Source organism: Cyprinus carpio, chromosome B20 (assembly GCF_018340385.1).
Source record: "Cyprinus carpio isolate SPL01 chromosome B20, ASM1834038v1, whole genome shotgun sequence".
NCBI classification, from domain to species: domain Eukaryota; kingdom Metazoa; phylum Chordata; class Actinopteri; order Cypriniformes; family Cyprinidae; genus Cyprinus; species Cyprinus carpio.
This window is the reverse complement of record NC_056616.1, coordinates 20,377,201-20,392,507: the sequence shown is the minus strand read 5'-3', so window position 1 is coordinate 20,392,507 and position 15,307 is coordinate 20,377,201. Positions and strand designations below refer to the sequence as shown.

At 32.5% G+C, this 15,307-nt stretch overlaps 1 protein-coding gene across 50 annotated transcripts in view; it reads left to right on the top strand.

The window, feature by feature from the left end:
- Positions 1–14,293, top strand: part of adgrf6 (adhesion G protein-coupled receptor F6) — a 44,320-nt gene extending 30,027 nt beyond the window's left edge. For 40 of the 50 annotated variants that reach the window (XM_042747194.1, XM_042747209.1, XM_042747242.1 and 37 more), the window contains 22 exons: positions 129–275; positions 484–630; positions 846–992; positions 1,209–1,355; positions 1,564–1,710; positions 1,928–2,074; positions 2,985–3,050; positions 3,939–4,247; positions 5,732–5,770; positions 6,430–6,530; positions 6,879–6,943; positions 7,048–7,193; positions 7,408–7,605; positions 9,876–10,076; positions 10,214–10,354; positions 10,478–10,653; positions 10,747–10,917; positions 11,066–12,430; positions 12,697–12,738; positions 12,870–12,932; positions 13,059–13,122; positions 13,263–14,293. In XM_042747194.1, coding sequence (XP_042603128.1) covers positions 129–275; positions 484–630; positions 846–992; positions 1,209–1,355; positions 1,564–1,710; positions 1,928–2,074; positions 2,985–3,050; positions 3,939–4,247; positions 5,732–5,770; positions 6,430–6,530; positions 6,879–6,943; positions 7,048–7,193; positions 7,408–7,605; positions 9,876–10,076; positions 10,214–10,354; positions 10,478–10,653; positions 10,747–10,917; positions 11,066–12,430; positions 12,697–12,738; positions 12,870–12,932; positions 13,059–13,122; positions 13,263–13,351 — 4,118 coding nt within the window. In that variant the 3' untranslated portion in view covers positions 13,352–14,293. The remainder of the gene's footprint in view (positions 1–128; positions 276–483; positions 631–845; positions 993–1,208; positions 1,356–1,563; positions 1,711–1,927; positions 2,075–2,984; positions 3,051–3,938; positions 4,248–5,731; positions 5,771–6,429; positions 6,531–6,878; positions 6,944–7,047; positions 7,194–7,407; positions 7,606–9,875; positions 10,077–10,213; positions 10,355–10,477; positions 10,654–10,746; positions 10,918–11,065; positions 12,431–12,696; positions 12,739–12,869; positions 12,933–13,058; positions 13,123–13,262) is intronic. The other 10 variants (XM_042747217.1, XM_042747202.1, XM_042747195.1 and 7 more) reach the window with 9 other exon arrangements.
- Positions 14,294–15,307: the final 1,014 nt, after the last annotated feature.

Below are 15,307 nucleotides of genomic sequence, written 5' to 3'. Positions count from 1 at the left end.
ATTATTTTATAATAGATATTCATACAATTTTTTGACTCTGCATCAGTTTGCGGGACAGAGCCCTACTGTTATAATTCCATTAAATTTAACCATTGCTTATTGTAAAAGTGTTGTGATTTTACCTACAGATATAAATGAATGTCAGTTCAGTCCATCTGTATGTGGTCCAAATGCCAACTGCACAAATGAAAAGGGAAGTTACAATTGCTCATGTTTGAATGGATTCACTGCAACGAACTCAAGTCTCACCATCAGCATCAATAACACATGCACAGGTATGATTGACAGCTGAAGCTCTTACTGTTTTATCGCCATTGTTTGTATTGCCTTAATCTTCTGTCAACTGTAACCATTCAATTATTTTATAATAGATATTCATATATTTTTTTGCTCTCCATCAGTTTGCGGGACAGAGCCCTACTGTTATAATTCCATTAAATTTAACCATTGCTTATTGTAAAAGTTTTGTGATTTTACCTACAGATATAAATGAATGTCAGTTTAGTTCATCTGTATGTGGTCCAAATGCCAATTGCACAAATGAAAAGGGAAGTTACAATTGCTCATGTCTGGATGGATTCACTGCAACGAACCCAAGTCTCCCCATCAGCATCAATAACACATGCACAGGTATGATTGACAGCTGAAGCTCTGAAGCGCTTACTGTTTTATCGCCATTGTTTGTATTGCCTTAATCTTCTGTCAACTGTAACCATTCAATTATTTTATAATAGATATTCATATATTTTTTTGCTCTCTACAGTTTGCGGGACAGAGCCCTACTGTTATAATTCCATTAAATTTAACCATTGCTTATTGTAAAAGTGTTGTGATTTTACCTACAGATATAAATGAATGTCAGTTTAGTTCATCTGTATGTGGTCCAAATGCCAACTGCACAAATGAAAAGGGAAGTTACAATTGCTCATGTCTGGATGGATTCACTGCAACGAACCCAAGTCTCCCCATCAGCATCAATAACACATGCACAGGTATGATTGACAGCTGAAGCTCTGAAGCTCTGACTGTTTTATCGCCATTGTTTGTATTGCCTTAATCTTCTGTCAGCTGTAACCATTCAGTTATTTTATAATAGATATTCATACATTTTTTGACTCTCCATCAGTTTGCGGGACAGAGCCCTACTGTTATAATTCCATTAAATTTAACCATTGCTTATTGTAAAAGTGTTGTGATTTTACCTACAGATATAAATGAATGTCAGTTCAGTCCATCTGTATGTGGTCCAAATGCCAACTGCACAAATGAAAAGGGAAGTTACAATTGCTCATGTTTGAATGGATTCACTGCGACGAACTCAAGTCTCACCATCAGCATCAATAACACATGCACAGGTATGATTGACAGCTGAAGCTCTTACTGTTTTATCGCCATTGTTTGTATTGCCTTAATCTTCTGTCAACTGTAACCATTCAATTATTTTATAATAGATATTCATATATTTTTTTGCTCTCCATCAGTTTGCGGGACAGAGCCCTACTGTTATAATTCCATTAAATTTAACCATTGCTTATTGTAAAAGTGTTGTGATTTTACCTACAGATATAAATGAATGTCAGTTCAGTCCATCTGTATGTGGTCCAAATGCCAACTGCACAAATGAAAAGGGAAGTTACAATTGCTCATGTCTGGATGGATTCACTGCAACGAACCCAAGTCTCCCCATCAGCATCAATAACACATGCACAGGTATGATTGACAGCTGAAGCTCTGAAGCTCTTACTGTTTTATCGCCATTGTTTGTATTGCCTTAATCTTCTGTCAGCTGTAACCATTCAATTATTTTATAATAGATATTCATACATTTTTTGACTCTGCATCAGTTTGCGGGACAGAGCCCTACTGTTATAATTCCATTAAATTTAACCATTGCTTATTGTAAAAGTGTTGTGATTTTTACCTACAGATATAAATGAATGTCAGTTTAGTTCATCTGTATGTGGTCCAAATGCCAACTGCACAAATGAAAAGGGAAGTTACAATTGCTCATGTCTGGATGGATTCACTGCAACGAACCCAAGTCTCACCATCAGCATAAATAACACATGCACAGGTACATTCTTTATTCAGATTTGTTTACTGTGTATTCATGTGATTGTGGATTTCGTTTTTGTAAATGAAGCACTCAATTGTAAAAATGACAAAGAATGAGTTACAGCTAATGCTTATAGGACCAAGTCATGACAAAAAATGGTAGCGTGAGAGGTTTGTTTTTGCTTTTGGTTAATTCAGTGTCAGCGGTAACATTACCAATATATGTGTATTTCAAAACAAAATCTGAAGTGTTGCTCAAAGATGTAAATGTTAGTATTAAGTCTATTAAGATTTGATTCTTAAAGATGCACATTATTTTCAGATTTCTGTATTTTTCCATTAATCGTTTTAAATTTAAGTGTATGCATTTTATCACAAAAAAGCTTTTTTTATGTAGAGCCAAATAAACAATTACTAATGACCAGTAACCATTAAAAACAGGGTTGGTTACATCCTCCTTTTTGACCATATTTGCATTGATTTTGCAGTTTAATCAAATTAATAACACAAGCTTCAGACATACTTACCTGGAACTCTGGCTTTGCCCAAACATCAACTTGTTATGTTTTGCATCACATAAAATAAATCATCATGTCACATTACATAAACACTAAGGTTGCTTCAGAGCTTGTAGGGACAAAATATAGGTAGCAGTTTACTTTAACTGCTGATATTAAGTAATTTTTAAAGTTTGATTGTTGGTGTCATCTTTTTAGAAATAAATTGTGTTTTATAGTTATAACTGTTACATTTTGAAATTATACAGGTTTATTTGGTTATTTCTATATTCTTTTGTCTTTATTTTTTTCTGCAATACCACCATCTGCAAAAATCTTTTTTTTTTAGTGTTAGTGTCATCTTTTAAAGATATAAATTTAAATATAATTTTTAAAAATTATAAAAGTTTACTTTTTTATTTTTTTCTGCAGTACCACCAATAACTACTGTACCTACTCCTACATCTACACTTACAACAACAACAACAACAACAACAACAACAGGTATGTTCTGTTAAAAAACAACTGATATTGTATACCACAAAATTTATTTGATGACAGTAAACTTATAATATAGCCTTTTTACAATTATTAGAATTGTAAATTTTAATATCAGTCCCATGTACAGTAATGAAGTGAATTACTAATTTAACACAGAATTTAGCTGCAAACAGTGTTATTTTAAAAATAAATTTTCTGGTTGCAATTGAAGAAATTACACAAATGCAAACATTTCTGATGGTTTTTTTTTTTCATATTGTGTTTAGCATACTTAAATGATAGAGCTCCCTACTCTGCTGTGTACGTTTTTCAAATCACATATGCCAGTCAGAGAAATACTTAATTCAGTATTAACTTGTGTAACATTATGTAATATGTAATAACATTTATTTATTTAAGATAAATTTAATAGTTAACATCATACATTTCAAGAATTTATATAAATGCAGACATTATTTGGATTTATTGTTCCCATGTTCAGAAAAAAAATAAATAAAATAAAAATAAAATACTAGATACAACCAAGACACTGCTGACTTTTCTACCTGTTCCTTGTATAGAATAATGTTGAGAGATATCAGAAGTCTTTTTAATTTTTGGTGTTTGCATACATCAAAATGGTTTTTAAAATAATGATTTTTTTAATCATTTGGGTTTTCTGCTAGGTGAATATCTGTTCAGTCCATCTGTATGTGGTCCAAATTCTACCTGCACAAATGAAATTGGAAGTTACAATTGCTCATGTTTGGATGAATGCACTGCAACAAACTCAAGTCTTGATTACATTTAAAAGCCATTGTGACACTAATGTTAAGTGTTCATATGGAACCATATTCTTTTCTTTTTTGTTTTGATTGATTTGATCAGTTTTGTTTCCATTGCCACCAGCAACACCAACACCTACTACAACATCTACAACAACCACTACAACTGCAGCACCTAATACAACAACTACAACAAACACTACAACTGCAACACCTACTACAACATCTACAACAACCACTACAACTGCAGCACCTAATACAACATCTACAACCACTACAACTGCAGCACCTAATACAACAACTACAACAAACACTACAACTGCAGCACCTACTACAACATCTACAACAACCACTACTACTACTACAATAGCTACATCAACCAATACAACTATGATTATACCAACAACAAAAACAGTTACAGTCATAACAGGTATGTACTGTTAAAAAAATGATAAACCACAAAATGTATTTATTTAGGAGGACAATACAGAAAAATGAGTACACCCCCTCGGATTAAATATCAAAGATGTATTTTCTTAATGGTTGCTAATGTAATTCATAGAATAAATGGCAAAATTGAAATTTATTAAATATATTCTTAATAAAAACAGAGAAATATATGCCATTAATATCTGTAAAACAAGTACTTTAGCCAATTTTGTTTAAATGAAGGATTGCAGAAATGAGTACACCCTAGATTTAATTAAACAAAGTGTAATATTCTAGTACTTAATATGTCCTCCATAACTATAAGTACACTGCTCTGAACTTTCTTGGCACTCAGTGTACAAGAACTTCGACAATTTGTCACATCTGTCCTGTTTAACTTCTGGAGGATGACCTCCTTAAATGCCCTGGTCTTTAATGGGGACTGTTGCTCAGCTAGTTCAGTAGTTAGTTCACCCAAAAATGAAAATTAGTCCATGTTTTACTCACCGTCAAGGCATCCTAGATGTATATGACTTTCTTCTTTCTGATGAATCCAATCTGAGTTATATTAAAAAACAGGAGGCCTTTATTAACCCCCTGGAGCTGTGTGAGGAACATTTTAATATGGATGGATGCGCTTTATTTGACTTCTTTTGGATTATTGAACAAAAACACCCGCCCATGCCATTAAAAAGCTTGGAAGAGCAAGGTTCATTTTTAATATAACTCTGATTGGATAAGTCTGAAGAAGAAAGTTATATACAGCTAGGATGCCTTGACGTTAAGTAAAACATGGACTAATTTTCATTTTTGTGTGAACTATCCCTTTAAAGTGAAGACCTAATTATTTCAGGGGCCTTTTCACAAGTCCATTTTTTTTAATTAATGTGTTTGTTACTTTTGCTATATTTTCACACCTAAAATAATAATTTGGTATTTCTCTTGTTCCATTTTCCTCTTTTATGCTAAGAAATAAATCTCCTGACAGTTCTCTCTCAAGTTTATTGTTGTCAGCATTAAGTCTGAGTATGATTCAGTGGGCTATAAAACACTTTTAATTGTAAAGAAATTACTTTACTTTAACAGTTTTGGTTCAACATGCTTACCTGTTGATCAAAACTTGCCTTAACCTTACACCAGAAATTTTTATTTAGTTTTATTTAGTAACTTAAAGGAGTGTGTACTCATTTTTGCAACACAACATTTTATCACTTTGATAAGAAAATTGTATTTTCCTGAATAATTTGGCAACTGATCAAGCAGACTTGCTGGAATATTATATCTCCAAAGAACCGTAACATATCTTCTAAGTAAAAAAAAAAAATTAATTACCTAATCCACCTTTCACTGCTTAAATTAAGTAATTTATATAATTTGTTTGGTCATGTTATCTTTTGAATAAATAAATTGCATTTATTTGTTTATACAATTATAAATATTACATTTTACAATTATAAAGGTTAATTTGGTTCTTTATTTCTGCAGTACCACCAGCGGCAGTTGTAACAACACCTACACCAAAATGTATGTACTGTTAAAAAACCTGATATACCAGAAAATGTATTTGATGCATTTGATACATATACAGTATAACCTTTATACAGTTCTTAGAATGATAAATTCTGATATCAGTTCCATCTACGGTAATGAAGTACTAATTTAAGACTTTAGCTTCAAACAGTGTTTTTTTAAAGTAATTTTCTGCAAACTACATCCAGTATATACTGTAAAATGTTTCTGTTCAGTCAGCTCTATTAACACACTTATAATTTCATCTGTTATAAAAGTCATAAATAAGAAGTAATACAAGATTTATAATTTATTCATTTATTTTATTTTGCTGTAATATTATAAACTGGCAACAGTGGCAGCAAGTATGTACAGCAAGTCTTAAATATTTGATATTGAATTATTATTATTATTATACTGTATTATTATTAATTGTTCTATAAAGCTGTTACAGTCTTATGACTTTTCCATACACCCAACATATTTATGAATGTAAGCAGGGCAAAATAATGGCAGTAAATTCAAAAGTACAAACATAGATGCAAAGAAACTTTTTTCGTATCTACTTTGCACCACTTGTTGCCCATAAATATGGCAGAAAAATGAAAAAATTAAGCCGATGAATAAATGTTTTTTTTTTTTGTTTGTTTGTTTTTTTGGGGGGATATTTACAGTTCTTCAAATGTCAATGAAAATAGATGACGTTTTTGACACCAGCCTCAACAACCCAGATAATGAGAAGTTCAAATTCTATGCCAGCAAAATTGAGTCAGCAGTAAGTAGTTTCATATATTATTTTTATTTTTTGGCAAATATGTTTATTTTACTGAAGATTTCTTCTGTTTCTTGTTAATAAAAGTGTACCAAGTGTTGGCCAGCAGAACAGAGCCTTTCCTGAGGATATCTGACTTATTGTTACTCTAAATCCCATTAGATAAATAGTTAAGTGTCAATATAGAAAAAGTCTGTTTAATGACAGTAAAGCATCCCAGAGAAAGATCAATTTCTGAATGCTCAAGTGTCATATACTGTATATATCTCTGGTTCTTGCTAAAGAGTCTTGAAAATGACATTTTGGTAAAGTAAGGTAAACTTCCTAATGTACATTTGTTACTCGGTACAGATTGAAGAAAGTTACAAAAATGTGCCTGCCTACAAAAAAGGTTCAGTAAAAGTCACTGGGTTCAGGTAAGGTCTACAATCTAAACATTTACTCCAAAGGTCCATTTTGGTTTTCTACTTGTGTTCAAACAGTGTGCTCTCATTGTTGTTGTTTGTGTGTTGCTCTGTAGGCCTGGTAGCATTATAGCAGACTATCGATTTGAGTCAACAGCCAGCAGCCCCAACAGCCCTGGATTTGCAGAAGCAAACACACAGGTCATCAGCGCTCTCAAAGATCAAGGAATCACTGTAGCTCAGAATGCATTTGCTCAAAGTGGTAAGGGTAGTCAGTATCTAATCTTAAAAACATTTGTTCTTAATTTTATTTATATTTTTATATATATATATTTTTTTTTTTTTTTTTGATTGATTGATTACAGTCTGTTGCTTACAAAATACTGGTTTGTATTACTTGTAAAATGTTGACAGCACCAGCAAACCCATGCTAAATATAAACAAGGTACAATAAGGTTTTTGGACTTTACTTTCAGAACCAAAGACCTTGTCCACTGCAAAAAGTTGGTATCCAGAGCAAAATATGGTGCTGAAATGCATACGCCCAGAGTCTGTTGTGGGTACAATGAGATGGACAGTGAATGACCAAGATCCTACACTAAACAAAGTTAAATACGTCATTTCAGATGACAGTAGCACTCTCACTGTGAACAACGTCAATGAGCGTGACAAAGGTGAGCCAAAAATATCTTTGTCCTATCAGTGACATCTTACATGTTGACTGTCCTTGTAAGGTCAAGATTAAAGCTATTTGGTAAATATGCAAAGCTATAACAAGCGCAAGGTTGGGGGTTCGATTCCCCGGGAACACATGATGGGCAAAAATTGATAGCCTGAATGCACTGTAAGTCGCTTTGGATAAAAGTGACTGCTAAATGCATAAATTTTAATTTAATTTATGAAAATGTCTACCCTATTCATATTCACTGTGTATTGTATGCATAATTAGCATTACTTCATCCATATTTGATTAAATCTGTTTGATTACAATGAGTAATGTTGGTTAGTTTATTATTCCTTTTTTTTATTCCTTTTTTTATGTTTTTTTTTTTTTTTTTTTTTTTTTTTTTTTTTTTTTTTATATGTGACCCTGGTCCACAAAACCTGTCATAAGGTTAAATAAATAAGTCTGGAATCAGGGTAAAAAAAATAAAAATCACATTATTGAGAAAAATCGCCATTCTATTTGAAAATCTGGAATCTGAGGATGCAAAAAAATCTAAATATTGAGAAAATTGTCTAAGTTGTCCAAATGAAGTTCTTAGCAATGCATATTCTAATCAAAAATGAAGTTTTTATATATTTACAGTAGGAATGTTACAAAATATCTTCATGGAACATGATCTTTACTTATTATCCTAATGATTTTTGGCATAAAATAAAAATCAGTAATTTTGATCCATACAATGTATTTTTGCCAGTGCTACAAATATACCCCAGCAACTTAAGACTGGTTTTGTGGTCCAAGTCACATAATTGTAAATGAAGAGACATTGTTTCACAGACCTAATATACTGATACACATGCAATTTCTTAGATTTGTACTCCGTTAAAAATGGCTTAGGTCTTGTATTGCACATTGATGTATTCTGCCCTGATGCTAGCTTCATATAGAAAATACTAGATAGATAGATAGATAGATAGATAGATAGATAGATAGATAGATAAGTGGATGGATAGATAGATAGATAGATAGATAGATAGATAGATAGATAGATAGATAGATAGATAGATAGATAGATAGATAGATAGATAGATAGATAGATAGATAGATAGATAGATAGATAGATAGATAGATAGATAGGTAAAATTTGCATAGGCAGAACTTAGCAAAAACAGACAATATTGAGTCTATAATATATCACAATATTAAGTTCTTACTTATTGAATCGTTGTATTAAATCAATGCATTAATTGCGTAAAATTTTTTATTGTTATTTTTTCCATAACTAATTAATTAGAATAACATGTTAAATCGACAGCCCTAATAATATAATATTTTATATATATATATAATATTATATTATATTATTAGGGCTGTCGATTTAACATGTTATTCTAATATATTCTAATATAATATATACATTTTAAAATTAAAATATAAAATTAAAATATAATTAAAATATAAAATTATTTAAAATATAATTTTAAATTATATAAAAATATTATTCAAAATTATATTTTATATTAAATATGAGTCAGAAGCAAGACAGCACTTTCATCCAAGTGATTTATACGCTGAATAGAACCCAAAACTCAAATTACAGAAAAAATAAAGGTTTAGTTGATTTGGTCATATCTACTGAGTAGAAAGTATGTGAACAATTAGCTTTTGTGATGTTTTATAAAAGCTTATATTTTAAAAGATTGTGTTAAAATATTATTTTCTTATATAATTTAGAATAATATTATATGTATTTATATTTATTTTGTATAATTTATTATATAGAATTATATATTTTCTTATATATTGTATTATTTTTGAATTTAGCATGTGCCATGTCATGTGATTAAAATAAGAAGACAAAAGGTATCAGGAAAGTTTGTTCCATCAAATAAATTAAGCTCTGTGTGCTGAGCAGACCAAAATTGCAGACCAAAGGTGTTCAATAAAATGAGATCAGCAGAGGGTGGATATTTTAGAATATAGTACACAAGTCATAGGGACTACTTTTATTAAACTTTAATAGTCTTTTTTGTGACATTTTGGATGACAATCACTTTGTTTTTATGGAAAAGTGTGGCCTGGCCAGTACAATTTCTTCTTTTAGTATGTTCCGCTAGTATTATGCCATAGCATGACTGCGTATGTATACATTGCTTTCAACTAGCGTATTTAAGGAAGTTTACTGAATAAATACAGTTATGTAAACCAGTCTATTTTATTGCTTTAGAAAATAATAAATGCATAAATAAACTTGTGTATGCTTTTTTTTATTTGCAGGTCGATACGCATGTATCATAGACAGGACAATACCTTACATTCAATGGCAAGATATAGTTATTGAATCACTTCCCAATATCATAGTGGGTGAAAATGTAAGAACGTTTCAGTGTGTTGCCCAGACTGTTTCACTGAAATGCTGCGAAGAAACATACGGTGTGGTGTGGACCCAGACAACCTCTGAGGATGAAGTGATTTCAGGTTGTACATACTGACTGGCAATATATTCCTACAAAAGTTACTGACTGGAGTTTTCAATTGCAGTGAATTGCTTTGTTCAGTTCACCATGTTATAATATGTTTTTAATTATTTGTATTTACTTGTTTCATGCAATCAGAGGATAAATGCATCACATTAAGACATAAAATCAAAAGTGGAGATTGTGGGAGTAAAACCTTTAGATGTCAGCTCACGAACCCGGTGCTTCAAGGTTTCACCTACAGCAGTAAAAATGTTATTGTTAATAAAGTCAACGAAGGTAAATCTTTTTTACATTTTTTTATCCTTTGATGTAGCCATGTGTTTTTTCTGTTTTTGGCTGTCTAAAAGAGAAGAAATAGTTTTTCTATTTTTCTGAAACTCAATCAAATATTTACTCTAGTGTTTAGCTGTAAAGATGGAACACTTGGAGATGGGAAAGAAGGTGATACTTTAACAGGACCCTGTGAAAAAGGCAAGGAAGGCACCATAAAATATAGATGTATCTCAGGTAAATGGGAGACTGATGAGTCACACTGTGTACTTCAAGTTATCAAAGACCTTGAAAAGGATGTTGCGGTAATTACCATTATCTTTTTATAAAAATAAATAATCAACTATCCATTTAAAATATTTCTGATTTTCACATTTCTTCTCTACTTTTTAATTAAGGTCTTGGTGGTGCAGGACATACCAGTATTTGTGGCTCAGCTTAGTACTGCTACAGAGAATAATACACAAGCGATAACACAGTCTTCTGCGAATGTCCAAACCATTATTGAAATTCTTGTAAAAGTTGCTGATGTCTCACAAAACATTATCATCAATAAGCCGGTGATGGAGGTATGTACATTACAGTGTGTGTCTACATGCACAGTCAAATTGTAGCTAATCAAAACTTTATCAAGATAAAATATTTGTACATTATCTTCATTTTCACATCTGATGAAAAATTGTTTCTGCTAAACATTATGTTCTGTGTCATTTCCAGAATTTCCTTAAAACAGTGGATATCCTTGTTTCAGCATCTACCATTCAAACCTGGATAAATTTGAACAATGACAGCAGGACAGATAACGCCAGCACAGCACTTCTGAGTGCTATTGAGAATATAAGTAGCCGTCTCACAAGTGACAATTTTAGGATTAATGCAACATCTATTGAGTTGAATAGAACTGTAACAGACAGCACCTTTTATAGTGGAATATCGAGCCTGCCAAACTCAACTACTGAGATTCAGATACCAGAGATTCCTGTAAACACTCCTATAACCGTCATAGTCTTCACAACTCTTGACAGTATCCTACCTACTCGAGATACTAGTAGTAACGGCAGTATCAAATCAGATGTGCGCATCAATGGAGATGTGGTTGTAGTAAAAGTTGACAACAAAACGATTAACAACATATCTTTTGCATTTGACATTACTAATCAGTCTTTGGGAAATCCTCAGTGTGTGTTCTGGAGCTTTAATCTCGACGCATGGGATTCCACTGGATGTAAAGCAAAGCCCTATAAAAGTAAAGGGAACGGAACTGGCAAGATTACATGTGAATGCAACCACACAACCTCTTTTTCAATCCTAATGTCACCGTTTTCCGTTGATCACATAGCCTTAGCCTATATAACTTACATTGGCGTAGCTATTTCGATGGCCAGCTTGATTATATGCCTGATTATTGAGACCATCGTATGGAAGTCAACGACAAGAAATGACACATCCTACATGCGACATGTCTCCATAGTCAACATTGCTGTGTCTCTGCTGATAGCAAACATCTGTTTTATCATTGGAGCTGCAATCGCAGAACAAGAGCAGCCAACCTCAGTGGGTCGCTGCAGTCCAGCAGTTTTCTTCATGCACTTCTTTTACCTGTCTCTTTTCTTCTGGATGTTAATGTCAGCACTGTTGCTCTTTTACCGTACAGTCATGGTCTTGTCTCAAATGTCAAGGGCTAAAATGATGGCCATTGCCTTCATAGTTGGTTATGGTGCACCTTTGCTCATAGCGGTCATCACTGTTGCATCAACAGCTGGACCTGAAAATTATATTTCTAAAAGAAACGCATGCTGGCTGAACTGGTTAGAATCTAAGGCCCTGCTGGCATTTGTGATTCCAGCTCTCACTATTGTAGCCATAAACCTTGTGGTTTTGATCGTGGTTCTGTACAAGATGTTGAGGAGAGGAGTTGGTGCCGCAACTCAACCAGATGAGAAACATGCCCTGGTGGTCATTGCCAGATGTGTGGCCATTTTGACTCCTATCTTTGGTCTAACATGGGGATTTGGAATTGGAACCATGGTGTCACAGGAATTGGGCATTCATGTGGTGTTTGCACTCCTCAATTCACTGCAGGTACTACTTTCTTTTCTTACTACTTCGCTTTTTATTTTGACTTTATGTGAAGTTTATATTTTGTGTGCTTTATTTAAATGCAGTAATTGTAATGTAAATAATGCAATAATTATTATATTATATCATTGTAACAATCCATTATAAAACCTCTTAACGTATTATTATGCACAATAAGTTATTTCCTTTGTTGTTATTAAAATGAAATTGAACACCAACTAGTATTTTACTCATAACAATTTCCTCATGTATGTATATCACTTGCGCAGGGATTCTTTATTTTGGTGTTTGGAACGCTTTTAGACAGCAAGGTATGAATTAATTTTTGTCCTCTGATTTATTTCTTTGACAAACCATTGTCAGAATCATTTTATTAAAATGAATTTAGAGTCATTCAGCACTTCTTCAGTGCTTTAACTCATTTTGTCATATATGGTTGCAGATCCGTGAGGCTCTGGCAGGAAGACTGTCACTAAGGAACCTTACCAGCTCTAACCGAACCAGGGTAAATGAGAGCAAAACAATGCATATGATCCATGAGATCTTACATTTGGCTTTTACACTTTCAGTTATGTTACCAGATGATAGATGTGCTCAGTTTACATCTGATATCTTAAATTTTAAATTACAGAGTACTAGTGCAGGACCGTCATCTTCAAGCGGACCAGGTTTCTTTCAAAGGATGCGGAGAAGAAGTAAGTCTTACTATTAAAATGGATAGAATTGCTTACATATTTTGGTGTACAGACTTCTATTTAGTCAAAATAGCTTAAGTAGATAAACATTATTGATAAAAGTACAATATTTTAAATAATGTACGAATATCTATTTGCAGATGTGTACAACGTATCTGAAGCCAGCGCTTTCTCAGCAGCTACATCTTCACACAACTCCAGTGGCTCAGATACTTTTGTGAATGCATAATCAGCTACTTCATTAACTATAATCTACTTTATTAAATGTTAAACAGCCTTTTCCAAACAAGTTTTCTACATTGCTAGTATATGTAAACTGCATTATCAGTTACTGATTTCTGGGAAAAAGTGTTTCTGTGTTCTGATATATTGATAAAAATGGCTTACAATCTACAGATCTAATATTTAATTAAGGATACATTTTAATATAATGACGCAGTTGGCATGATTGCATACACTTTCATTTACAACAGTAAAATTATGTAAGTAATATAGGTCTGGAAAAATTGCATTATGTGTTTTCTGAAAAAATGTTTTTCTTTGCCTTTTATCATACTGTTCTGTGGTGATTATTTAAAAAGTAATAATAATAATAGTAACAATGATAGTTTTACAGCTTCACCAAAAATTAAATGCCCTCTTTATTTTACATTTATTTGATAGTAGTACTCATATCCAACTACAGAGAGCGGATCTCCCATCCAGTGTTTTAATGCAAATATACTTGACTTTACTTGTATACGGCCAGATCTTGAGTACACAAGCCCATTGTGAGGTGGACTGCCTAAAGGTCTCTCTGATGAGTTAGGAAGGGTATAAAAAAGTTGTCAGATAATAGGTATCCCAACTTCTCTCCATTAAGCGAAAGGCGTGATGAGGCCGCCTTACAATTTATCACACAGCTTCTTGTCTACAGCTCCAGAATATACTTATTCGCTTTGTCAAAGTAGGGAATATGTTGTGCCCAAAAGAAAAACTAAAAGACAGGAACATTCTTTTATTCTCTGTGCTTATAAATTCTTTTAGAAATGACCAATTTGTGGTGTTTGATTATGTGTTGTTTTTGATGCATTTCAGGTTGTGCTGCTAAAAGAAAAAGTAATTGATCTCTTTTTTTGTGCTGCAATAACCTGTATTTTTAAACTTTAAATAAAACTCTTCAAAATTAAAATTCTTTCGTATTTTATTCATTTTCATAGCTGTAGAAATTTGACAATAATGATTCAACAGATAATGTTTTTCAATAATTTATTTTAAGGTTAAGCTACAATTTCTTATTCATTTTCACACGATCTGCACCTGTGTATCTCACCTGTTGTAATATTACACATTATACAAATAACATTCATTACTTATCTTACATTTATTTAACTGTATTTATTCAGCACCCTTAAACCAAAACTAACACTTTGATACTATTTGATGAGTGTACAGTTACCAACACTCTTCATACCTCACAGAAACCTTAATGATAAATAATTATTTTTGTATTTCCTACTTGAGATTGGATGTTCTTTAACAAATACCGAAGAAATGTTGTATAATTTGAATTAAAGGGGTGGTTGATTGTGATTTCACTTTTTTAACTTTAGTTAGTGTGTAACGTTGCTGTTTGAGCATAAATATCTGCAAAGTCATGCCGCTGAAAGTTCAGCGTAAACGGAGATATTGTCTTTTAAAATCATGAGTTTAATGCCTACAAAAGTGGCTCGTAGGCACTACGAGTTACTTCCCGGGTTTGTGATGTCGCAAACCCTGAAATTTACATAAACTCCGCCCCCAGGATCACGAATATGTCTTCTAACAATTCTAATGGATTCACAAGTTTCAAAATCAATGTTCTAAAGCAACGGTTCTTAATCCTGTTCCTCACGTACCCCTGCTCTGCCCATGCTCTGTTCTGCATCTCTCTCTTTCTCTCTCTCTTGCTCTCTCATTCAGATCATCAGCTTGTCACAGCTCCATCAATGAACTGTGTTCCAATTATACACTTTATGTGTATAGATAGACAGACAGATATTTTTCACATAGCTATGAAAAGCATTAAACATGGATGCACATGCGGTTGCCGTGGTTGCAAGCAATACTTGCTGGCAAACACTTCTTACTGTTACAAAATAAAGAATTACTTTACAAAAATGCAACCATGTATTCTGCTGTATTAAAGCTTTAATATGAATAAAAC